Source organism: Eucyclogobius newberryi, unplaced genomic scaffold, assembly GCF_026437365.1.
Source record: "Eucyclogobius newberryi isolate DKJ021-1_F unplaced genomic scaffold, fEucNew1.0.hap1 SCAF_15, whole genome shotgun sequence".
Classification (NCBI taxonomy): Eukaryota; Metazoa; Chordata; class Actinopteri; order Gobiiformes; family Gobiidae; genus Eucyclogobius; species Eucyclogobius newberryi.
Window position 1 is genome coordinate 17,197,669 of NW_027315779.1, and position 23,592 is coordinate 17,221,260.

At 45.9% G+C, this 23,592-nt stretch overlaps 2 protein-coding genes across 3 annotated transcripts; one reads left to right on the forward strand and one right to left on the reverse strand.

Moving 5' to 3' along the window:
* Nucleotides 1-1,381: 1,381 nt before the first annotated feature.
* LOC140360941 (terminal nucleotidyltransferase 5D-like) lies at nt 1,382-4,245 on the forward strand. Of its 2 annotated transcripts, XM_072446432.1 has the most exons (2): nt 1,435-1,615; nt 1,678-4,244. In XM_072446432.1, the coding sequence occupies exon 2, from the start codon at nt 1,775-1,777 to the stop codon at nt 3,632-3,634; it is 1,860 nt and encodes a 619-aa protein (XP_072302533.1). In that variant the 5' UTR covers nt 1,435-1,615; nt 1,678-1,774; the 3' UTR covers nt 3,635-4,244. The 2 variants fall into 2 exon arrangements, with proteins under 2 accessions (XP_072302532.1, XP_072302533.1); XM_072446431.1 differs by having other exon boundaries at nt 1,382-4,245.
* Nucleotides 4,246-4,821: 576 nt separating this feature from the next.
* Nucleotides 4,822-16,905, reverse strand: brwd3 (bromodomain and WD repeat domain containing 3). Its single transcript, XM_072446433.1, has 40 exons — nt 16,723-16,905; nt 16,516-16,574; nt 16,395-16,424; nt 16,158-16,217; nt 15,533-15,683; nt 15,337-15,435; nt 15,100-15,260; nt 14,734-14,955; nt 14,542-14,642; nt 14,402-14,469; nt 14,043-14,143; nt 13,923-13,963; nt 13,752-13,856; nt 13,521-13,671; nt 13,140-13,274; nt 12,933-13,061; nt 12,461-12,686; nt 12,253-12,393; nt 12,002-12,182; nt 11,831-11,924; nt 11,567-11,731; nt 11,341-11,408; nt 11,035-11,224; nt 10,840-10,950; nt 10,659-10,766; nt 10,346-10,470; nt 10,181-10,263; nt 9,995-10,106; nt 9,827-9,888; nt 9,599-9,754; nt 9,415-9,535; nt 9,205-9,330; nt 9,035-9,110; nt 8,916-8,966; nt 8,693-8,827; nt 8,462-8,614; nt 8,043-8,212; nt 7,566-7,654; nt 7,344-7,466; nt 4,822-6,912 (listed from the first exon to the last, which is right to left on the reverse strand). The coding sequence occupies exons 1-40, from the start codon at nt 16,754-16,756 to the stop codon at nt 6,212-6,214; spliced, it is 5,214 nt and encodes a 1,737-aa protein (XP_072302534.1). The 5' UTR covers nt 16,757-16,905; the 3' UTR covers nt 4,822-6,211.
* Nucleotides 16,906-23,592: the final 6,687 nt, after the last annotated feature.

The window sequence follows — 23,592 nt, forward strand, 5'->3', positions numbered from 1 at the left end:
AGACAGCAACACGCCTGACACAGACAGCATAACGCCTGACACAGACAGCATAACGCCTGACACAGACAGCAACACGCCTGACACAGACAGCATAACGCCTGACACAGACAGCAACACGCCTGACACAGACAGCATAACGCCTGACACAGACAGCATAACGCCTGACACAGACAGCAACACGCCTGACACAGACAGCATAACGCCTGACACAGACAGCATAACGCCTGACACAGACAGCATAACGCCTGACACAGACAGCAACACGCCTGACACAGACAGCATAACGCCTGACACAGACAGCAACACGCCTGACACAGACAGCATAACGCCTGACACAGACAGCATAACGCCTGACACAGACAGCAACACGCCTGACACAGACAGCATAACGCCTGACACAGACAGCATAACGCCTGACACAGACAGCAACACGCCTGACACAGACAGCATAACGCCTGACACAGACAGCATAACGCCTGACACAGACAGCATAACGCCTGACACAGACAGCATAACGCCTGACACAGACAGCATAACGCCTGACACAGACAGCATAACGCCTGACACAGACAGCAACACGCCTGACACAGACAGCATAACGCCTGACACAGACAGCAACACGCCTGACACAGACAGCATAACGCCTGACACAGACAGCATAACGCCTGACACAGACAGCAACACGCCTGACACAGACAGCAACACGCCTGACACAGACAGCATAACGCCTGACACAGACAGCAACACGCCTGACACAGACAGCATAACGCCTGACACAGACAGCAACACGCCTGACACAGACAGCATAACGCCTGACACAGACAGCAACACGCCTGACACAGACAGCATAACGCCTGACACAGACCTCTGAACGGTGCTGAAGGAGCTCAGTGCTTGTGTGTAACCCAGCGTCCCTTTATGAATGTGGTGTGGAAGTGAGTGGTGGTCGGAGGAGCTGGTGGCGCAGATCTGCAACCTCACTTCCATCAGTCTGCCCCAGGGCGCAGATCGGCAGCCTCACTTAGTCTGCCCCAGGGCAGGTGTGGCCACAAGAATGAATGAATGACAACTGTGTAATGCATTGAAAGACTTTAACAAACCTGTAAAGCGCATTACAAGTGCAAGGCATTATAATTATCATAATGTCTCTGTTAGTTATCCAAAGTAAAGTCAAATAGATAAATAGAATATTGCTTGGTAATTGCAAATAACATTACGTAGCTTGGAAAGTCAATGGAAATAAAATAGTGACAGATTTGAATTGCTATTGCAAAAGGCAATACTACTAAAGGACAGTGGGGATTGCATGCCCAGATTATTTTGTTTTTTGGATGTATAATGCCTGTTTTTCTTCTATTTTTTGTTTTGTTTCTTTGCAGAAAAAAGGCAGATGGAGCTTCAAACAGAAAAGCGTTTCCAGAACTTGACTCTTGAACAAATTCAGTCTCTGGATAAAGTCTTGACTGAGGTGATTCCCATATATGGCAGAGGAAACTTCCCCACTCTGCAAGTGCGAGCCAAAGATATAATTCGAGTTGTGAAGGAGCGTCTAGTGGAGCGTGACATCCATGTTAAAGACATACGTCTCAATGGCGCCACAGCAAGCCATGTTCTGGTAAGAGACAATGGTTTGGGCTACAAAGATTTAGATATAATTTTTGGTGTGGATTTGCCCAGACAGGAGGACTTCCAAGTGATCAAGGAGGTGGTGCTGGGGAGTCTACGAGACCTCCTCCCATTTGGTGTGAACCGGAGAAAGATCACCTGTCTAACCATGAAAGAGGCTTATGTGCAAAAGATGGTGAAAGTTTTCAATGAACATGACAGATGGAGTCTAATATCTCTGTCAAACAACAAGGCCAAAACTGTCGGGCTGAGGTTTGTGAGCTCCCTCCGAAGACATTTTGAATTTAGTGTTGACTCCTTCCAGATCATTTTAGACCGAATGCTCGAGTCCTATTGGGAAAGTGAGAGGAGACAGAATGAACAAATGACAGCAACTGTAAAAAGTATGCCTAAATGTGTTCATGAAAGTAAACAAGAGAACAATTCTGTTGCTCTAAAAGTTGAATTTGACCAGAGCGAAGAGTCCAAAATGACATCAAATGAAGATAATCCATGCAAAGGACAAACCCTGACAGAGGCTGACACCGTGGAAAAGAACTGTAAGAAAGAGCAGGCTCTAGTGCCCGAAAGCGATGACGTACATTTGAGCTCTGCGCCGAAAGAAGTGGCTGACACGAGCGGTGGCAATCCAGAGGAGGACATAGTGTTTGAGTTATGCAAAGAAAAAAATGAAGACAAAAGCCAATTTCATAAAGACTTCCCTTTAGCTGCTTCTCCTAAATCTCTGTTGGCAGAAGATTTGCGGGGGACACGTTCCTGCTGCAAGCTGCAGAGTAATAAACTCTCTGGTGAATCACTTTCCTCTCAGTCAACATCTCTAGAACAACCAGCAAAGCCTGTCTCAAAGGAATCTGATCACAAGGAAGAGATTTCCCAGTTTAAAGTGAACCCTGTGTTCCAGAAGACAGACGACACTAACACAACTTCGTGTTCAACAAATTCACATCTTGAATATTCTTTTCCACCACCAGCTAAGAAATCTTGCAGTACTTCACTGGACATTGTACCACCAGACACTTGTCCTTCTCCTAAACTACAACGCAAAATGTCCAGAAAATTGATCACCAAACAACAGCTCCCTGAGAAGTGGTCTCTGCCGCCCGACTTGTCAGATCTGACAACACAGCTTTTTCCTCCCATTGAAATACCAAAACCAATGCCTCAAACACCAGCTTTGATGGACGATGTACAAAACACAACTACAGAGACTTCAGAGGGTTCAGACAAAACTGTTGTTGTACCTCTAGTTAAAAAAGACATTGTAATCCATGAAGGAAGTGCAACTAATGACTTGAGTGTTAAGCCCAAACAGTCCAAAAAGCCCCCAGACTTAGAGACTTGTAAAACCGACACCCAGCCCCACCCTGACTCACAGAAACCCGAGCCTTCAGAGACGGTCCTCGGCACGTGGACCGGGTTACCTGTAGAAACTACCATCACTGTGGAGGCAGAGTGTATGTACGGGGACTTCCAACAGGCCCTGCACCACCTCCAAAACCATCTGATTGCAACCCGCAACCCAGAGGAGATCCGGGGAGGTGGGCTTCTCAAGTACAGTGACCTGTTGGTCCGAAACTTTCACCCAGCCAGTGATGCTGAGATCAAGTCTTTGGAGCGCTATATGTGCTCACGCTTTTTTATAGATTTTCCAGATGTGGGTGAACAACAGCGCAAAATTGAAGCCTATTTACAGTGCCACTACATCGGCAGTGATGAAGCCAGCAAATATGATTACCTGATGACGCTGCGGCGCGTGATTAACGAGAGCACTGTGTGCTTAATGGGCCATGAGAGGCGACAAACTCTGAACATGATTACAGTCCTCGCCTTGAGGGTTTTGGGAGAACAAAACGCCATCCCAAATACAGCTAACGTCACCTGCTTCTACCAGCCCGCTCCATACATGACCGAGCCCATGTATAACAGTTACTTCATCAGCCAGACCCAGCCGCCCCTCATGTACCACCCTTACCCTTTACACGTGCACATGCAGTCTGGCCTGGTCTAGCAATGGGAGCATCAGTATGGCATGTTGTGACTATAGGCATGGTGCACTGCAAATGAGCACACAAATGCACTTAAAGAGCATTGTCTGTGCTTTACAATACTGTCATTCGAGTCAGTGGGGCAGGTCAGACTTTGGAAAAGGAGCAATGGAGTTGACATAGTGAGGCAGTGGAAGAGAAAGGCTGGGGCAGGCGAGAGGCCGCTCTGTGGCTGAGCGTAAACGTACCTAATATATCTGTTGAATCTTGAAATATAAGGTTTAAACTGTGGTATTTTAGTGGGTTTATACCCATGTAGCTGTTTTGTGAATCAGTGTTCTGAATTCATTGTTATGTGCAGTGAATTTCAGTATGTGATTTAAATATGCTTATATGGCGATATAGAAGCAAACTATCAGCAAATATTTCCTGTAATACTTCCATATCATAAACATTGTATTTGTAAATGTGAATTAATTGTGAAGGAGAAGGGGAATGGTAGAAATCTCTTAAAAATAGGAGTGTTGAAGGCCTCCAAGCTACTCGTCTGGATGTGGTTTTCCCACACATTGAGGTCTCCAAAGCTGATCAGAAGTGACGGGCTGACAATTCCCCAGGAACAAAATGTTGTTTGTTGTAGCTTGCATTAAGTATGTACCAAAATATATGTACACATTTGAATTGACTCAATGTTGCTGTGTTCAATGTGTGTGTCCTATAGTTACATGTATTTAGTTTGTAGTAAAATCAATGATATGCTGTGTGGACTTGAGCACAATGTAACTGCTGTTCTGTCTGTTTGACAAATATACAACTGTTTGAAGTAGTGCATCTTTAGTATGTTGTAATGAAGCAATAATGTTGTACAATAAAATGTGTCAAGTTGATGGAGCTCTAGTTTGTCAGCGCAACATTAAAATCCACAGTATAACCCTGTAAAGTTGTTGGTAAATATGACAACACACCACCATAACATCTGTATGTCATGGGATAAAATATATATTTTTAAGAGTTTCTCTAAATGACCTTTAGTCCCGTGTTCTACCTACGTACTGATCCACTCCAGCTGCAGTTTCTAGGTGTGGCGGAGGCCTATGCGTCACAGCTCAACCTTGTCTGTCCCTCGTCTGAGTCACCAGCCTTCAGCGCGTTCATCCAGTTAGGAAATCATAAATGTACAATCGAGTTGACACGACCAGGAGACATGGAAAAAAAGTTAGGATAAAGTCTATTTATTAAAAAGCACACACCATCAAAACATTGTACATAAAAGACGGTCACACAATCTAATTCCACTTATTGGAGATTATTATTACTGTCTAAAGTGATGCTTAGCAGGAATAACACACATATGTAAATCTTAAATTGTTGATCTTATTTTAATCATGACAAACCAGAAACATCAGTTAATGTTGTCTGCAAACTAATTTATCTGAAACCTTACCAACTCCAAAACACTCATTAAGAACTCATGACATTGTCTTCCTTGAGTACATGATTAGAGCACCAGTATTCAAATGCTGATTTTAACTGACTTTTCTCATAACCAGGTGAACTTAAAGTTTGATCATCATATTGTAAAACACTCAAGGACAGTGCAATGATATAGCACTACCATCTGAAGTTAAAACATCAAATGTAAGTTGGCACAAACAGACACAGGAAGAGTGAGGTTTTTGTTGGTTCCATTTTAAACTGAGAAAAGACGATTTACAAGTACAATTCAAACATTCCTAAACAAAAGTAGAGGATCTCCCCTTATCTTCAATATTCAGCTGCCATGTGGACAAATGTGCAAAAAATGTTTTTCATCCTAATCCCCAGCATGAACCATTAAACTGTATTATTAAAATGTAAAAAAGGAAAAGAAATTAAAAAAATAAATAAATACTTGAATGAAAAATGCTACCCAGGAAGCCTTTACTTCTGACTGAAAAATGTCCCAAATGATATAAATACCATATTCTGAAATTAATCAAGTAAAACATATTTAGCTCCACCCTAAAGCACAAGCATAAACTATATTGTTGGGCCCTGTAAAGCAAAATTTAAACTGTGCGAAAACAGGCTGTAGTTACATCAATAAAAAGGTTCTGTACTTCAAAATCTAACAAGTTGTATTCAACAATCCTTCGACTTGTATCTGTTGTTTCACAGTCACATCAAGAGAAGGCAAAGGCTGATGTGGTCACGAGAAACAAAAGTTGAGACCAAAAAAAATGACATCAGTAATCTTAATGCTGTCTTGCTGCAGAAATAAAATATGGGCACCATTTTTGGCATTTTGAAATCCATCTTTGGCGACTAGGAGAGAAAAGAGGTCACGGAAGAAGAGTACAATGAGATGAGTGGGCGCAAATCAAACAGGACGAAGAGTTAAATGTGGCACTCCTCTCTTGATCAATAAGGCAGAGGTGAGCGGAACAGCAAGTCCAGTTGCCCAGGGGAAAAAACCCCTTGGCAACAGAGATGAGCACCAGCAGTGTGTCGTTAGTAGTCTCGGATAAAAACAAGTCTTTATATAGATTTAATATATACACGTGTACAATGCAAAAATCCCTGAAGTATTCCTTATTTCAACAGATGTCTAAAGCGTGTCGTCAGTGGCCGCCCCAGCCCATGAGGTGGCTGACACGGGCCTTTTCAGTCATGCGCCGCACCCGTCCAGAGCGGGACCGGCCCAGGTTCAGAGGGTCCTGCTTGGAAGCCTCGTCCTCAGAGTCTCCGTCTCTGTACATCACCGTCCTGCGGCCCTGGTTTCGCGTGTTCACCCTTTGAGACTTCAGCCGGCGCCTGGTGCTGTTCGCTGCCGCTTGTGGCTCAGAGTTGTCATCCTCTTCATCTTCCTCTTCTTCGTCCTCTTCCATCTCATTGTCTTCCTCTGGCTCCTCTTCCTCCTCTGGCTCCTCTTCCTCGTCCTGGTGACTTATAGCGATGGGTTGCAGCACTACTACTTCCTCCTCCTCCTCCTCTTCTTCCTCCTCTTCCTCATCCTCCTCCTCCACCTGTAGTTGAACTCTGACTCGTTTGGGCCTCGATTCTTCTTCCTCGTCGTGTTTGCGTTTCCCTGAGAGGACGTCTTTGCCGTTTGCAGAGGGCCGCGCTGACCGGCAGGAGGCCTTGCTGTAGTCATGGTCGCCGCCTTCCACAAACTGCTCCAGCTCAGAGTCAGAGCTGTCCGACGATGAAGATGACGATGAAGACGAGGAGGAGGAGGAGGAGGAGGAGTCTGATGAGGAGCTGTTGGAACCTGAGGCCTCGTCGGCTGACCGCTGCTCGCCTGTCCTCCTGCGCGGATGCCCTGGCGCACACACAGAAACAGGTGACTTTTAACGAAAAGGGCACTTGAGCTGTACAAAGAGGAGATGTTTACAACAGTCGGTGGGCTTTAGGTTTGTGTGAGGAGTCTGTTCCGCGCTTTTTCATCCGAGTTGTTCTCAGAAGCACTTGCTGTACAATTCCAATTTGCCAACATTTGACTAAACAATAACATTTAAAATAAAATCTCTAGTATGCGTCTATAGTTAGAAAATAAAATGTTCTGCATAAAAAAGTAAATTTGACTATTGACTTTAAATTACCGGGAGTTCTTTTTGCTTCCAAAATCCCACTCAATTATTTTTTGTCCTTACAATTACATTGCAACCCGAATTAACAGGTTTATTCTTGACATCCTTCGTCCAGCTAAAGTCCATTACAAGCCCTAATCTGGGACAGTGCAAGTGTTGATACCTGATCTGTGTGGGGCTTTGCTGCGGGTTGAACGAGAGTCTTGGCTTCTGCTGTTGCTACTCGTCCCTGAACTTGGGGAAGACGGTTCAACGTCCACTTCTGCTACACTTTCACTGTGCTGAGCTGCAACAAAACACATACATTTTACATAAATCAAATGTTCTACACCCAACAACAACAACAAAAAATGATTATTTCAAAAGTGCAAAACTATTTAAATACCTCGATGTGATCTTTTCCCAGACTTTTTTGTTGGGGACTGGGATTTTTTTGGCTTGGACCCTTTACTTGATTTGTGCTTCCCTTTAGGACTGAGGAAAAAGATAAATCAAGATTTTGTATAACAATATACAGTATATAAAGGCTAAATGACTTTACTTGACATTAAAAGATGAGTTAAATACAATCGTGCTATAGTTGGTTCTGCTGTAGTGATGTGCGGGTCATCGTTTTTTCTGATCCGCCTGCACCGAGCTGAAATTCAAAGTGAGCCACCCTACCCAAAATAATACATTTATATTTTGGGACCCGAACGGACCCTAACCCGCGTAAATTTTAAGAAATGTTTGCGTGCTGCTGCAGCTGTTGTGAATGTACTGTTTAGGGCCCATTTGAATGCCACACTCAAAGGCAAGTTCAGGGTAAAAGTGTGGCTCACTAGTCTGCTGTGATCAATAAAAGGTGTAAATCTCTGCCTACCTTGGAGAGGGACTGGAAGTGGGGGAGCCGGCACCATTTTGCAGCCGGTCTCTGTAACTCTGCCTTTGAAGAGTGCGCCGCTCGTTCTGAATGGCAGATTTGTGGTCCGCGATGATGGAAATGATGTTTGTTTCAAAGTAGGCCGATAAACTGAGAGTCATGCAGTAAATCTAAGCAGAAAATATAATGTAAACATGTTAAATAGACGAGATTAATATGTTTAGTCACATTGCTGGTAGTTGCCATGGCTTTTCAATGCTGTATTATATCTTTAAAACTTAAAAGTGCAATTATGTCACTTTGTTTGAATCTATAGCACTCGGTTGATTGATCCTAAAATAATTATCTACTGGTACGATTAGTCTTAGTCTCACAATGCACTGTCAAAATATTTCACATAGACAATTAACATTTCTTACCTTTGATTTCTTGTTTGGTGTGTATGCTCTTGAGTTGCTGAAAATGAGGCGAATGTCTTTAGCAAATTCCATTGGATTCTCATAATTTCCCACCAACAGAGCCTCGGACACAGTACTCAGATCCATAGGAGTGTCAATTATGTCCCGATAGTCCTGAACAAAAAAAGAAATAACGAATGAAAAGGTCTTTGCATCCACCATGTTGTTTTTGACAGTGGCAGTAAGCCTCACCGGGTACTCGAACAGATCCACGGCCTGCCGGAACGGTTCTGAATCAGGAGAAACCACCATTCGGCGAAGCAACTCCCTACACTGTGCTCGCCATGCTTTGGAGTCCAGTGTCACACCACGGGTCTTTTTCTTGCTCTGTACGACAAAAGTGGTTATCAGATTTGTGGGTGGTCGATGTCGTGACGGAAAAAGGCAACTGCTGAAAACTTATTAACAGCCTTACCTGGCGTCCTGTTGAAGTCCCTGGGGTATCAGAGTCTATGTGCACGTCAACCTGCATGGCAATAAAGACTGGATTAACAACTACAAAACAAATAATAATGACGATTCTCCAGGTCTTACCTCTTCTTCATCTCCACTGCTGAACTCAAACTTCAATTTGTGATACAGATCGAGGATGTCCGTGCAGTTCTGGTCTCTGGTGCAGCCAAAGACACAGTATTAGATATATTTAGTTGATGATCACAAAAAAGGTATTGGCATTTGCTTACGAGTCATTGAAAAGTACCCACCCGATGTAATTGAGGAGCACATCAGTCACTACCTTTGCTGCTGCTACTATGGGACTCTGTGGCTCATTAAAAGTGCGGGCGTTATGTTCAATGTAACGCACCTCCCACATTAATGCAGAAATCCGCCTGCAACAAAACGAGCACACACCTGCAGTTACAAAGACCCAACGCTGACTTTGGTTGTAGTAATATTAAACGTGTTCTCCTCACCTGTAAAATCTGTTTTCCAGTCTTTTGCGGACAGTGCAAAGGTCAGTTGGGTAAGCCACCACAGTGCAGTACAGAGGATAGACTTGCAGATCTACAGGCGATGCAAAAGCCTTCGCTACATCTAAAAAGTAAGAGTAAGTAAGTGTCTTTTTCATCTTTAGGATTGTGAGTGCTGGAGACGTACCCAGTGCCAGGAGGTCAGTGATGCCTTGTAAAACCCGTTCACACTCTTCGTCTCGTGTGTATGCGCCCCACTCTCCATCCTGAGGTATGTAAAGCAGAGCCGTCAACTCTTCTTCAGCAACGGACATGCCATCTCCAACCTGCTCTGGTAGCGCAGCTGTGAGAAGCAAAAACATGGAATGAATGTCACAATTTTCTAAACCTGTCTGATGTATATCATTTTACTTGCCTTCCTCAGGAATCGGCTCCATGTCCCATGGACTCATCTTCTCACACTCGCCGTTGTCCCATCTGATGAAATAAAATATATACTTTTAAAAGACCAAGAATTTTGAGGGCTTCATAAAGACTATTTAACATGGAGCAATAAATGCGGTGTCCACAGTTTCAGACTTACTTTACGGCAAAGCACTGAAAGAGGCTGTCTGGGTACTCCAATTGCAAAGGCTCCTGGTCTTCAATAGTGCCAAACCACCAAGCGTCATCAATAATGCTGCGGAACCGCATGCCTGCAGTGAAGTATGCATTGGAACATGATAAAAATAAAGTTTAAAACAGATGGGCTTTACTAAAAAAGTCAAACCTGGCTGCCAGTTGTAATCACGAGCCTCGTTATAAAACTGTTGAAGAACCAGAAAATCAATCACGTCTGGCATGTCATGGTACCTGCGGGATAAGACAGACATATTGAAAACAGGTTTGTGACAAGTTTGCTAAATATAATGTCAAGTGTTTGGTTTAAGCTCACTTTAAGGAGAAAGCGTCATTTGTCATTTTTCCTGAGACCGGATCCAAAAAGGCCAGTTTTAGGCAACAAAGAGTGGGAGGTCCAGCTTCATATTTAATTCCTACTACCTTTACCGATTCCTGGTCCTTAACAAAAACACATGCAAAGTAAATGAAAAAAGCATATTACTGATATTTTTTAAAGGAGTTGAAACAGGGACACATGGTGGACATTCAAATGTATATGTGCAATTAGAATTAACTCATTTGCATCTGTATGTTGGTAGGGGTATGCAAACCATATGCAATTATTGTAAACTATAATGCAGACTTACTCTGAGGTTAAGTCTGTTCCAAGGCTGTTTCTGGGGGTTAATGGTGTAGGCCTTAGCCCTGCGGACGGCCCTCACATAGGCTTGATGGCCCTGCTTGAAGTAGATCAGCTACAATACAACACACAGAATAATCAGATTATCACAGCACACCACATGCAGTGACCGTATAGATGGAGCTTACCTCGTCACCCATCTGTGGGACAAAGGGAGACCGCCGTGGGATGGTTTCCATTATCCAAGAGGGTGGAAGCCACTCCTCTGCATTTAGATCACCTAGAGACGATGTTGTTTTCTACAAACATAAGAAAGTGTATGTTGTCATTTCCTTTGTTAAACTCTTGATTCATTTTTGAAATAATGGCTTTGTTTTGCAAACCTGTTTGGTTTGTTTGGGTTTCTTCTGGTCTTCACTGTCCTTTTTTGTCTCTGTTTTTTTATCTTCTCCTCCTTCATCTTCAGAGCTACTGTAACCAGCAGGAGGCGCAGGCCTCCTGGATGACCGCTTAGGCGGCTGGAGGTTGATCCCAGCATCAGCCGTCCAGTCTGAATATTCACTGGATGAGTCACTACGCAAATTGAAGGAGGAAAAAAATAGTGCAACTGTTGGCCAATAGCAGTTTTAAGTGAAGTATAAAACTATAAAAACTAAGTTTAAACTAATATAGCAAGATTAAGAACTTGCCTCGAGCTGCTCTCACTTTGCCATCGATCTTCAGATGATGCATCAGTAGCACCTCCCTGTTGAGTCGCCTGTAATGTAGAAAATATGTATTAGGGTTAGATATGAAGGCAATTTTAAGTGATTATTAGGAGAAAGTACAGTAAATTAAGTAACTGCATATCTCAATGGGCAATCCGATTCCATAGCGGCTTTTACCTTAATTATACCAAACTGTGGCACATCTTACCTCGCCATCACTCTCCGATTCACGCTGGCTCTCTGAATTACGGCGAGTGCCGGACCTCCGTCTGCTCCGCACGCGGCGCACTTGTGCAGATCGCGTCTGATACGCATGTTTTTGCTTCTGTTTCTTTGATGGTCGGAGAGAACGCTGAGATCCCAGGGGCTCAGTCTAGAAAAAGAAAAACCATGAATCCAATACAGCCGAATGAAAGAATGTGGAACATGAAAGAAACCGATGTGCATATAAAACTACGGTGTATCTATAAACCTGGGACTGGAATGATGCAAGTTTCTTTCGTCGCTCAGCGTTGTACAGAACACACTCCAAGTCACCTTTGGCTTGTCTGCACCCCTCTGTAATTCTGAACAAAGCATATGGCAGGGTATTTATCCATATATGCAACACCAGAAATCCCAAGAGAAGAAAATATTTGCTCACTTATACATTGCTTGTGGCACTTCATTGACAACCACTCTGCGACTCCAGGCCAACAGGTCTCTTTCAGTGGCCACTTGGCTGGGTAGATTATTTTGCTGCATCTGCCGCACTCCATCAACCATTCCCCTTCTGTGTGGCTCTGCAGGTGAGGCCGGAACCACACCTTCAGCTGCTTCATCACCTAGAGTGAAGACTTAACCATCAACAAACAACTTCAAAAAAGCAATACACTGTCACTTAACAACTTGAACCTTCTCTCTCCACTTCTTCAGCGGGTTGTGCAATTTGACGCTCATCTTGCTCATATTGTAGTTGGCGTATAAGATTGTCCAGTATGCTGTCTCCATTTTCTGTTTGTTGGCCAATGACCTGCTCAACTAACTCCCCGTCACCTAGGCAAAGGAATTATGTCAATCACTAGATATTTATATCTATGTCACAATATAAAAAGGCCCTTACCATTAGCGATGTAACCAATTTGAGGAATCAGTTGATCATCCTTGCAGTTTTCCCTTCCTGGTACAAGGCGCTGGTAATGAGGGGGGTGAGGATTTCCATCAACATCGACTAAGAATGGAGAAGGCATGAGGTGTGGGGCCTGCTGGGTCTGCTCATCCAGGACGTAGTTATTAGAATCCCGAATAAGAGGTCTGTAGTCTGTATGGAAGAACATCTGGTCTGGAATCTGGAATCAAATTATGATTAACAGTTATGAAGAAACAACCCTTTAATTTAATAATTTTATTTTGAAACATGTTGTTCCACTTTAGTCACTAAATACTTACATTCCCTTTGATCTAGTTACATGGTTTTCATCATAATCACAATTAAAACTAAAGTGCAACATGATCAAAAAGGATAGGAGGAAACAAGATTATCTAGTCCGCTCCTCGATAGTTTTATTTCATAAACTCTGTCTACTAAATGTTACCTTTTCATAGGGTTTGCTGCAGCCAAAGCCAAAGATGAGCAAATGACCATGCGAGTCTGTGCCGGCAAAATGCTGTCCATCAACAGAGAACTTGCAGTCATAAATAGCACCATGCCCTTGTCCTTCAATCTGTTAACAAAGTAACAAAGGTAAAAGAGGGCACGATCACAGAAGAATTTTATTATTATTATTATTATTCTGTAATACCATGTTGAAGAAGTTGCGGATCTTGACTCCCTTTACAAGGTCCCACATGTAAATGTTCCCATCGTGGCCAGCAGAGAGTAGTATACGGGAGTCAGTGGGGTGTGATTCCAGAACAAACACTTCATCGTCATGACCCTAAACAACAAAACAAAAGAATGACTTCTACTAGATTTAACATTGTCATAGTAAGAAATTGAGATTGTGTCGACATGTCACCTCAAATAATTTTCAGTTAGCCAAATGTTAATCCAACTTAACTTAACCATCATTCAAAATCCTGCATATTGGATTGTTCCATGGCTTTTTTTTTCTATTTCAAACTATCACCGTTTTGCAAAAATATATTGTGTTTTGACAAGCGCTGTAAGCACTGTTACTTACACATAGATTGTGCAGAAGTTGTCCAGTTGTTGCATTCCACACTTTGAGCAGGTAGTTAGACACAGCTGTGATGACGGTTCGATCTGCCCGGTCCCAGGCCACCATTGTCACAACAATTTTCACCTTTTCCTCTCCGTTAGATGCACTACTCCTGAAAAGTACAGTATAATGTTTTGTCAAAAATAAAATTCACACTTTTAATTAATAGTCAAATGAAACTTTCTCTCTGACCCCGGCAGCCTGGTGGTCATGTCTAAAGTGATGCTTTTCCACTCCTGTTGCTGATAATGCCAGATTCTGGCTGTGCCATCACGACTGCCACTTACAAATCTGAGGCTGGAGACAAGTGCACAGTTAGCAGTTTGCATCGATAATGCATAAACATAAACAGACCATACACACCTGTCACTGTTATTGCTGAATTGCACTACAACAACTTTGTCCTGTAAAAGGAAATTAATAACCATCATAAAAAACATTACTAAGAGTATTAACCTCAAGAGTTAACCTCAATAAACTTACTGTATGACCATCAATTTCAGACACTTTTGTGGGAGTGTCAGTACCAAGATAATAGATCCGGACCATGTGATCAGTGCCACCAGTCGCCATAAACATACCACCTAAATAGAGAAAATGTGTGGGAATTAGATTTAAAAATAAAAATTACGCACACGTGCACGCGGACGAACACATGGACAAACACGTGGACGCACACTTTATGTCCAGGTATGGCTCTGTATGTCAGAATCAGATAAAGGTTTATTGCCATTGTCAGCTTGTAAACATAGGATCTTGTTTCGGTGTTAGGGTGCAACATAAAACAATGAAAACATTGTATGTGAGCCCTTTTCATTTGATTGGGAGTGGGATTTACTTACCACCACTAAAAGAAGAAGTGGAAACCTGCACTCCTGGGCGGGAACGTTCAAATTTGGTCGGCTGATCACTAAAGAAGAAACATTTTAGAACTCAAAACTAATTTCTTTAAATACATTTACATAATTATTTTATTGGTTACTTGAATTTTAACGTCGCAGAGTGCCATCTCCAAAAACACACCATGCCATCTGCACCTGTAGATGCAAGGTACCTCATTGGCCCTTTAACTGCAGGGCAGAACTATATGACGGAAATAATATATGCATATGTAGTTATTAACATGAACCTTTGGCCTTTGGATGAAACTCTGTATAATAAAAGGCTTTCTCACCTGTATAGCGGTAATGGAGGCCTGGTGAGCCTGCAGGACAGATATGGGGGCACATGTTCGGAGGCACCACACTCTTATGACCTTATCACAACTGGCTGAGGCCAGCAGAGTATTCTCATAGTTGACCGTCATATCACAGATCTCTGCAGAGTGACCTCGAAGTGTTGTCAACAGACGGCCATCCTCAGTGGCCCAGATTTTCACTAGGCAGTCATCTGAACCCTAAAATACAGGGAATAGATACTTTTATAAGACCAAGTATTGGATGCAATCGTTTAAGGGAATAAGAAAGGAACTCAAGACTGAACTAACTGCTCATCTCCTTCATCATGAGATCATTTGACATTATGGATTACCCAATCTTACCGTGAATATTCGATAACCAGTACGATCAAAGGCTATACAGTAGACAGCCGAGAGATGTCCCAGAATGCGTTTATGAATCTTCATGTGTTGATATGATGAAGATGGAAAGGTGTGACCAACTCGAGCAACTCCGGTGGCCTGACGAGCTCCCACAACAGACACTAGAAAGGCAGAACTATTTCAGCAAATGAAATTCAAAGAATTATGTATTAAGCAACAGATGGAGAATAAACCCACCAACATTAGGAACAGTTCCATTATTCACTGGAGGTTCAGGAGGCCTGCCCCGATGAAGAGCAGCAACTGCAGAACCACTGCAAACTTTGTGGCTACAATCTACATTTAATGAGAAGCAACAAAGCATCGATACATATCAAACACAAAGATGTAAAAGCTGCGACTCCATGAGGAACATCATATTGAATTTACTAACTTTTGGTGGTGCGAAGCAGGGATTGTTTTCCCAGGCCGAGGAGAGTTTGGACACCTGGGACACTGGGTGGGATTTCTTTCTCTATTAGAGGGCCAATCCTTTTGCAGATATGGAGCAAATAATCATCGGGAATGTGTTGGTTCAGAATCACCTAAAAAGGACAAACCGCCACACAATGTTCATACGTTTACCGTGGAAAGATTATATTTTATTTAAACATATCTGTTTTTACAGAAACACGGGCGAAAAAGAGAGAGAGCGCGAGAGAAAATAGGGGCGGGTCCAAGCAGAAAACGCCAAATCGCAATGTAATAAACTTCTCTTCCGGAAAGAACTGTACTCTGATTGGCTGAAATTGAGCCAGGCAGCTTTCAGTCTATTTCTAGCCAATCATAACCCGCTTAAGTCTGCTTTCTCCATCCCCGAGTACACAAAAGCGACGGTGAATGCATTATGAGGCCTGTACAAAAATAAAACTAATTTGACGTATAAACTAAATGCTATTTGATACCATGTCAATTGTTAACAATCGGTTACATAATCGTACCAAACCAAAAACGTTTCAATAGAAGTAAAGATAACATCTTATGTTGGCACAACGTGGATTTAGATTTATTACACCTACCCAGTCTTCAAAGTTGCGTTTGCATTTCTTCCCATCCCAACTCCATCGCTCTGGAATCAACTAAAATATAAAAACAATTTTATAGAAATTTCAACCCGTTTAGCTTCTCACCGATATAGAATTGCATTTCATTACACCATAAACACTGACTAAAGACGTTTTCTCACGTTGACACATTTGACACAATTACGGAAGCCACACATGAGAATAAAAAGAGAAAGGTGCAGCTGAAGTTACCTCATTCTCCTCCAGCTCCTCGACCAGAATCTAACAACACAGACACAGTTAGCATTAGCGGCCACAGCTTAGCTCTTTAAAACTGCATATTAGAAACCACAGCAGAGCCGGTCCTTGTTACCTGTGCCGATTTTTTACATGGTCCGGACTGTAGGAATCTGGCAATGAGGTAATATAGCTCTGGAAAGACAACGGTGGATTCATACTTGTTATTGCTCGTTGTACTAACTTCAGTCCCGCGGCTCTGCTTGCTAACTAGCTTGCAAGCCAAGGCGAGTAATATATATAACATATAACAAATGCATGTAAATGTAATTGTTGTGCTTACCCGCTTCGATTTGTGAACATTGGTCTCGTGCCATGACTTGATAAGGGGCGACATTAAGGCAAACAGATGCCGTAGCCTGCTCGTTAGCCACCGGCTAGTTAGCTGTGGCTAGTGTGTGTTTAGCTAAAGCAGGCTAAGTGAGTGGCCTCCTCCTTTCTCGAATTGTGCAGCCTGGAGTTGAGGTCTAGCGCCCTCCAGTGGACATGGGTTTGATTTTATGTCAATCTAATCTACAAACACTGTATGTACATGTTTGATTACCACTTCCATGAATAAAAACATATCTGTTTCCCAGCACCTGTGTTTTAGTGGTTCATTTATGGTATGTGTTTGTGACATGTAGCAGATCACCTCTGTCCTCAGGTGAAAGAAAAAAGTCTATTGCCATTGTAAGTTAACAATATTTTGTAATAATAATAATAATAACTTTTATTTATATAGCGCTTTTCAGTGACCCAAAGACGCTGAACATAATAAAAAAAAAAAAGGGGGGGGTATTTACTGACGGGGGGACAACACGTACAATACACATTAATATACAGATAAAATGAACAAGACAGAAGAAGTAGAGAGAAAAAGATGGGGATGTAACAGGGGGTAGAAGAGTAGGCAATGGGGTAGAGGAGGCTAGGGGACTAGGGATTTGCATCAGCAGTGTGATGCAACATAAAACAATTAATAATAATAGTTTGAGAGAAGTAGCAGGATGCACTTCTTGATGCAAATACATATTAAATGTCAAGAGATGTTGAAAATAAATTTGGCCTTGCCATATAAATCTTCTTTTGTGTTTTATGGCGGATGGGTTTGTCCATCCATCCATCCATCTTCTGCCACTTTATCCGGGGCCAGGTCGCGGGGGCAGCAGTCTGAGCAGGGACTCCCAGACTTCCTTCTCCCCAGACACTTCCTCTAACTCCTCCGGGGGGATCGCGAGGCGTTCCCAGGCCAGCCGAGAGACATAGTCTCTCTAGCGTGTCCTGGGTCTTCCCCGGGGCCTCTTCCCCGGGGAAGACCCAGGGGAAGACTCATCTCACTCCTGAGGACCTGTGGACCCAGATGCCCCTCCCCTGGTGAAGTGGTCCCTGCCCTGTGTGGACGGTCCCTCATCTGCCTGAGGAGTGGGTCCAGCTCGCCCCCGACGGTCCCTCATCTGCCTGAAGAGTGGGTCCAGCTCGACTCCGACGGTCCCTCATCTGCCTGAAGAGTGGGCCCAGCTCGCCTCCGACGGTCCCTCATCTGCCTGAAGAGTGGGTCCAGCTCGCCTCCGACGGTCCCTCATCTGCCTGAAGAGTGGGTCCAGCTCGACTCAGACGGTCCCTCATCTGCCTGAAGAGTGGGTCCAGCTCGCCTCAGACGGTCTCTCTTCTGCCTGAAGAGTGTGTCCAGTTCGCCTCAGTTGGTCCCTCATCTGCCTGAAGAGTGGGTCCAGCTCCAGTCTCCCTCGTGTCCGTCTGTCCGTCTGTGAGAGTCGGATCTCTCCTTCACTGGAACTCCTCCAGGTTTCTACGCTTTTTTCCCAAAGAGGTTTTTTTGTAGTTTTTCCTGGCCGAGAAGGAGAGTCTAAGGACAGAGGACCCTGGGACATCGTCCCTCGCCACCACAGACATTGTCTGACTCCATCGCCACCACAGACATTGTTGATTCATTTCTCCCTGTGGCCCTCAGAGGCAACTGTTGTTGTGATTTTGGGCCTTACAAAAATAAATTGATTTGATTTGATTCCCGGTGGGACATGCCTGAAACACCTCCCGAGGGAGGCGCCCAGGAGGCATCCGGAACAGATGCCCAAGCCACCTCAGCTGGCTCCTCTCGACGTGGAGGAGCAGCGGCTCTACTCCGAGCTCCCCCCGTGTAGCCGAGCTCCTCACCTTATCTCTAAGGGAGCGCACAGCCACACGGCGGAGGAAACTCATTTTGACCGCTTGTATCCGCGATCTTGTTCTTTCGGTCACTACCCAAAGCTCATGACCATAGGTGAGGGTAGGAACGTAGACCGACCGGTAAATAGAGAGCTTTGCCTTTCGGCTCAGCTCCCTCTTTACCACAACGGTCCGATGCAGCGACTGCATCACTGCAGCCGCTGCACCGATCCGCCTGTCGATCTCACGCTCCATCCTTCCCTCACTCGTGAACAAGACCCCGAGATACTTGAACTCCTCCACTTGGGGCAGGACACCCCACCCACCTGGAGAGGGCAAACCACCTTTTTCCGGTCGAGAACCATGGCCTCGGATTTAGAGGTGCTGATTCTCATCCCAGCCGCTTCACACTCGGCTGCAAACCGTCCCAGTGCATGTTGCAGGTCCGGGTTTGATGGAGCCATCAGGACAACATCGTATGCAAACAGCAGAGATGGAATCCTGTGGTCCCCAAACCGGACACCCTCCGACCCCTGACTGCGCCTAGAAATTCTGTCCATAAAAATTATGAACAGAACCGGTGACAAAGGGCAGCCCTGGCGGAGTCCAACATGCACTGGGAACAGGTCTGACTTACTGCCGGCAATGCGAACACAGCTCCTGCTCCGGTCATACAGGGACCGGACAGGAGCAAAGGGCCCCGGACCCTGAGCACCCCCCAAAGGACACCCCGAGGGACACAATCCACAAAGCACAGGGCGGCAGTAGCTCAGTGGTAGAGTGCTCGTCTTCTGATCCAAAGGTCGGCGGTTCGACTCCCCGCTCAGTCAGAGCGGTCAGATCCACTGGCCCGCAGGTTGGCGGTGCGATCGCAGCTGCCTCATGTGAATACTGCCGTTGTGTCCTTGGGCAAGACACTTAACCCAACTTGCCCCCCAGTGTCTGCGTACAGACACTGGGGTGTGAATGTGTGTGTGAATGGGTGACTGGTTCCTTGATGTAAAGCGCTTTGAGTACCTTGATGGTAGAAAAGCGCTATATAAATGTGACCATTTACATGTGGACTGGTTGGGCCCTCGAGCAGGTGGTGGAGCAGATGGAGGTGGTCCAGTGTTCCACGACCGAGACGAAAACCACTCTGCTCCTCCTGAATCTGAGGTTCGACTATCGGTCGGATTCTCCTCTCCAGTACCTTGGAATAGACCTTACCCGGGAGGCTGAGGAGTGTGATCCCTCTGTAGTTGGTCCCCCTTCTTGAACAGAGGGACCACCACCCCGGTCTGCCAGTCCAGAGGTACGGTCCCCGAACGCCAGACCCCGCAGAGATGTGTCAACCAAGACAGTCCTACAACATCCAGATACTTTAGGTACTCAGGGCGGATCTCATCCACCCCCGGAGCCCTGCCACCGAGGAGTTTGCGAACAACCTCAGTGACTTCAGCTTGGGTGATGGATGAGCCAGCCTCCGAGTCCCCGGTCTCTACTTCCTCTTCGGAAGACGTGACTGAGGGATTAAGGAGATCCTCAAAGTATTCCTTCCACCGTCCGACGACATCCCCAGTCGAGGTCAGCAGGCCTCCACCCGCACCGTAAACGGTGTTGGTTCCCCCTCCTGAGGCGCCGGACGGTTTGCCAGAATTTCTTTGGTGCCGACCGATAGTCCTCCTCCATGGCCTCCCCGAACTCCTCCCAGGCCCGGGTTTTTGCCTCTGCGACAGCACGAGCCGCGGCTCACTTGGCCTGCCGATACCCGTCGATGACCTCCGGAGACCCATAAGCCAGAGTGGCCTGATAGGCCTCCTTCTTCAGTCTGACGGCATCCCTTACTTCCGGTGTCCACCACCGGGTTCGGGGGTTGCCGCCACGACAGGCACCGGAGACCTTGCGACACAACTCCGAGCAGCCGCATCAACAATGGAGGCGGAGAACATGGTCCACTTGGACTCAATGTCCCCAACCTCCCCCAGGACATGGGAGAAGCTCTCCCGGATGTGCGAGTTGAATACCCTACTGACAGAGGGCTCCACTAGACGTTCCCAACAGACCCTCACAATGCGCTTGGGTCTGCCAAGTCTGTCCGGCTTCCTCCTCCGCCAGCGGATCCAACTCACCACCAGGTGGTGATCGGTTGACAACTCTGCCCCTCTCTTCACCCGAGTGTCCAAGACACGCGGCCGGAGGTCAGATGACACGACAACAAAGTCAATCATTGACCTCCGGCCTAGGGTGTCCTGGTGCCATGTGCACTGATGGACACCCTTGTGCTTGAACATGGTGTTCGTTATGGACAATCCGTGGCTAGCACAGAAGTCCAATAACTGAACACCGCTCGGGTTCAGATCGGGGAAGCCGTTCTTCCCGATCACCCCTCTCCAGGTGTCACTGTCATTGCCCACGTGGGCGTTGAAGTCCCCCAGTAGAACAACGGAGTCCCCGGTCGGTGCACTGTCCAGTACCCCTCCCAAGGACTCCAAGAAGGCCGGGTACTCTGCACTGCTGTTCGGCCCGTAGGCCGCCACAACAGTGAGAGACCTGTCCCCCACCCGAAGGCGGAGGGACGCGACCCTCTCGTTCACCGGGGTAAACTCCAACACGTGGCGGCTGAGCTGAGGGGCTATAAGCAAGCCCACACCAGCCCGCCGCCTCTCCGCGCGGGCAACACCAGAGAAGTGGAGCGTCCAGCCCCTCTCGAGGAGATGGGTTCCAGAGCCCAAACTGTGCGTGGAGGTGAGGCCGACTATATCTAGTTGGTATCGCTCAACCTCCCGCACAAGCTCAGGCTCTTCCCCCCCCAGCGAGGTGACATTCCATGTCCCCAGAGTTAGTCTCTGTGTCTGGAGATCTGGTCGCCGAGGGCCCTGCCGTCGACTGCCGCCCAGATCTCTCTGCACCGGCCCCTTATGGATCCTCCTGCGGGTGGTGGGCCCACGGGAGGGCGGCCCCACATTGCTCTTTCGGGCTGTGCCCGGCCAGGCCCCGTGGGGTAAGACCCGGCCACCAGGCGCTCGCCATGGAGCACCCATCCCAGGCCTGGCTCCAGGATGGGGCCCCGGTGACGTCGATCCAGGCGACGTAAACTGCCTTGTTCGTGTTGTCATCATAGAGGGCTTCTGAACCGATCTTTGTCTGACCCGTCACCTAGGACCTGTTTGCCTTGGGAGACCCTACCAGGGGCATGAAGCCCCCGACAACATAGTTCCCGGGATCATTCGGGCACTCAAACCCCTCCACCACGTTAAGGTGTCGGTTCAAGGAGAGGGGATGGGTTTGTCTCATTCAGAAAATAATTGGTTTGTTGTTGTTGTGTTTTTGTGTGTTTTTTTATGCCGGTTGGTATCCAAGTTGTTGTTGTTGTTGTTGTTGTTGTTGTTTTATGGCGGTTGACATCCGAGTGTTGCATTACCGCCAGACTTTATTCATTAGACTTTGTCGTAGTCCTAAAAGTTCTTCTTCCAGTGCCTTGACTTCCAGTGCTTTGTCCTCAGACTCTGTCGTTTTTTTGGCGGTTGGCATCCAATTGTTGCATTACCGCCAGACTGTGGTGGAGATTAAAGGTTACATTCTGGGGCTTTAAAGCTTTATGAGGTAAGATTCTATTTCTATTTCAAGATCTTCCCAATTATATTACAGTTATATCAGCAACGGAAGGCGATTGGAACTAAGCGTCTGGGTGGAAAGGACATTCTTGTGTCTGATGCTGAAAGAAACACGGTCAGAGGAGTTATCGTAGGTGTCCCTACGGCGACGTCGTAGGGACACCTACGAGAATTTGAATGGAGCTACGGTGGTGGACGCTAGGCGGTTGAAGGTGACCCGGTCTGGGGTAAGATGTGACAGCTTGTCGGTAATGGTAACACTTGAAGGGAGGTGCCTGCCTAGTAAGGTGTTCATTGGGTTCATGTGCCATGACGTTAGGCCATATGTTCCACCGCCCCTGCGTTGCTTTAAGTGCCAGCGCTTTGGGCATATTGCAGCGGTCTGTAGAGGGAGGCAAAGATGTGGTAAATGTGCAGGAGATCACGAGTATGGGAAGTGTGACGTGGGAGCAAAACTGAAGTGCTGTAACTGTGGGGAAGAACATAGCTCTGCCTACGGGGGATGCAGGTTTAGCAAAAGAGCTGCTGAGGTGCAGAAAATAAAGGTCTCTCAAGGTATATCCTATGCAGATGCAGTCAAGAAAGTTTCAAGTAACGAGTTTAGAGTAAATACAGAGAGAGGAGCCAGCACTGCTCCCAGCCAGGGCGAAATGAGAAAGGCCAGCGTGACTCCCAAGAAGTGTGAAGGTTTCAAGAGTGGAGGTCCCAAGTGTGCAGGTTCCAGAATTAATGAGAATACCCTGGTTGTGGATAGAGAGGATTTTGTACTCTTTATGGTGGATGTTGTAAACTGTGCTGCTCAGGCTCAAAGCAGAACTGAAAGGATCAGGATCATTGCTAAAGCTGCAGGGAGATTCCTTGGAACAAAGGAGCTTGATTGGGCAGATATAGAAAACAGGCTAAAGGCGCTAAATGGGAGTCGGAGTGATGGGGGTCTGCTTGTGGGGAGTCAGAGTGATCAGAGTGACGAGATGGGGGTGGGGGTGGTCTCCTGTCCTCGCCCAGTCTCGTAGACGCACGGCTACCAAGCAGCAACATCAGTGGAAATATTAAAGCCTATAGAATGAAGCCTGAAGAATAAAGCTGTACGGTGGAAGCACCGAACGTCAAAGAAGGAGAGGAAGATGAAGAAGAGTCTCCCTGGAATAAAGCCGGTCGGTCTCTGAAACAACAACAACTATTCTAGTCACAAAGACATATCATGACCTCATGGGCTTTGTAACACCAAAGGAACGGAAGGAGTACTTTTACGGACTACGACAGAGTCTGAGGACTACGACAAAGTCTGAGGAATAAAGTCTGGCGGTAATGCAACACTTGGATGCCAACCGCCATAAAACAACAACAACAACAACAACTTCCAGTGCTTTGTCCTCAGACTCTGTCGTAGTCCGTAAAAGTACTCCTTCCAT

Bases quoted from the DNA above. Each gene is read 5' to 3' on its own strand.
- LOC140360941 (XM_072446431.1), top strand. From the start codon at position 1,391: ATGGAGCTTCAAACAGAAAAGCGTTTCCAGAACTTGACTCTTGAACAA.
- brwd3 (XM_072446433.1), bottom strand. From the start codon at position 16,756: ATGGCACGAGACCAATGTTCACAAATCGAAGCGG. The intron at 12,687-12,932 runs GTAACATTTAGT...ATTTGATTCCAG, and splicing joins GCAGCAAACCCTATGAAAAG to ATTCCAGACCAGATGTTCTT. The intron at 7,467-7,565 runs GTATTTAAATAG...GTTTTGTTGCAG, and splicing joins TGGGAAAAGATCACATCGAG to CTCAGCACAGTGAAAGTGTA.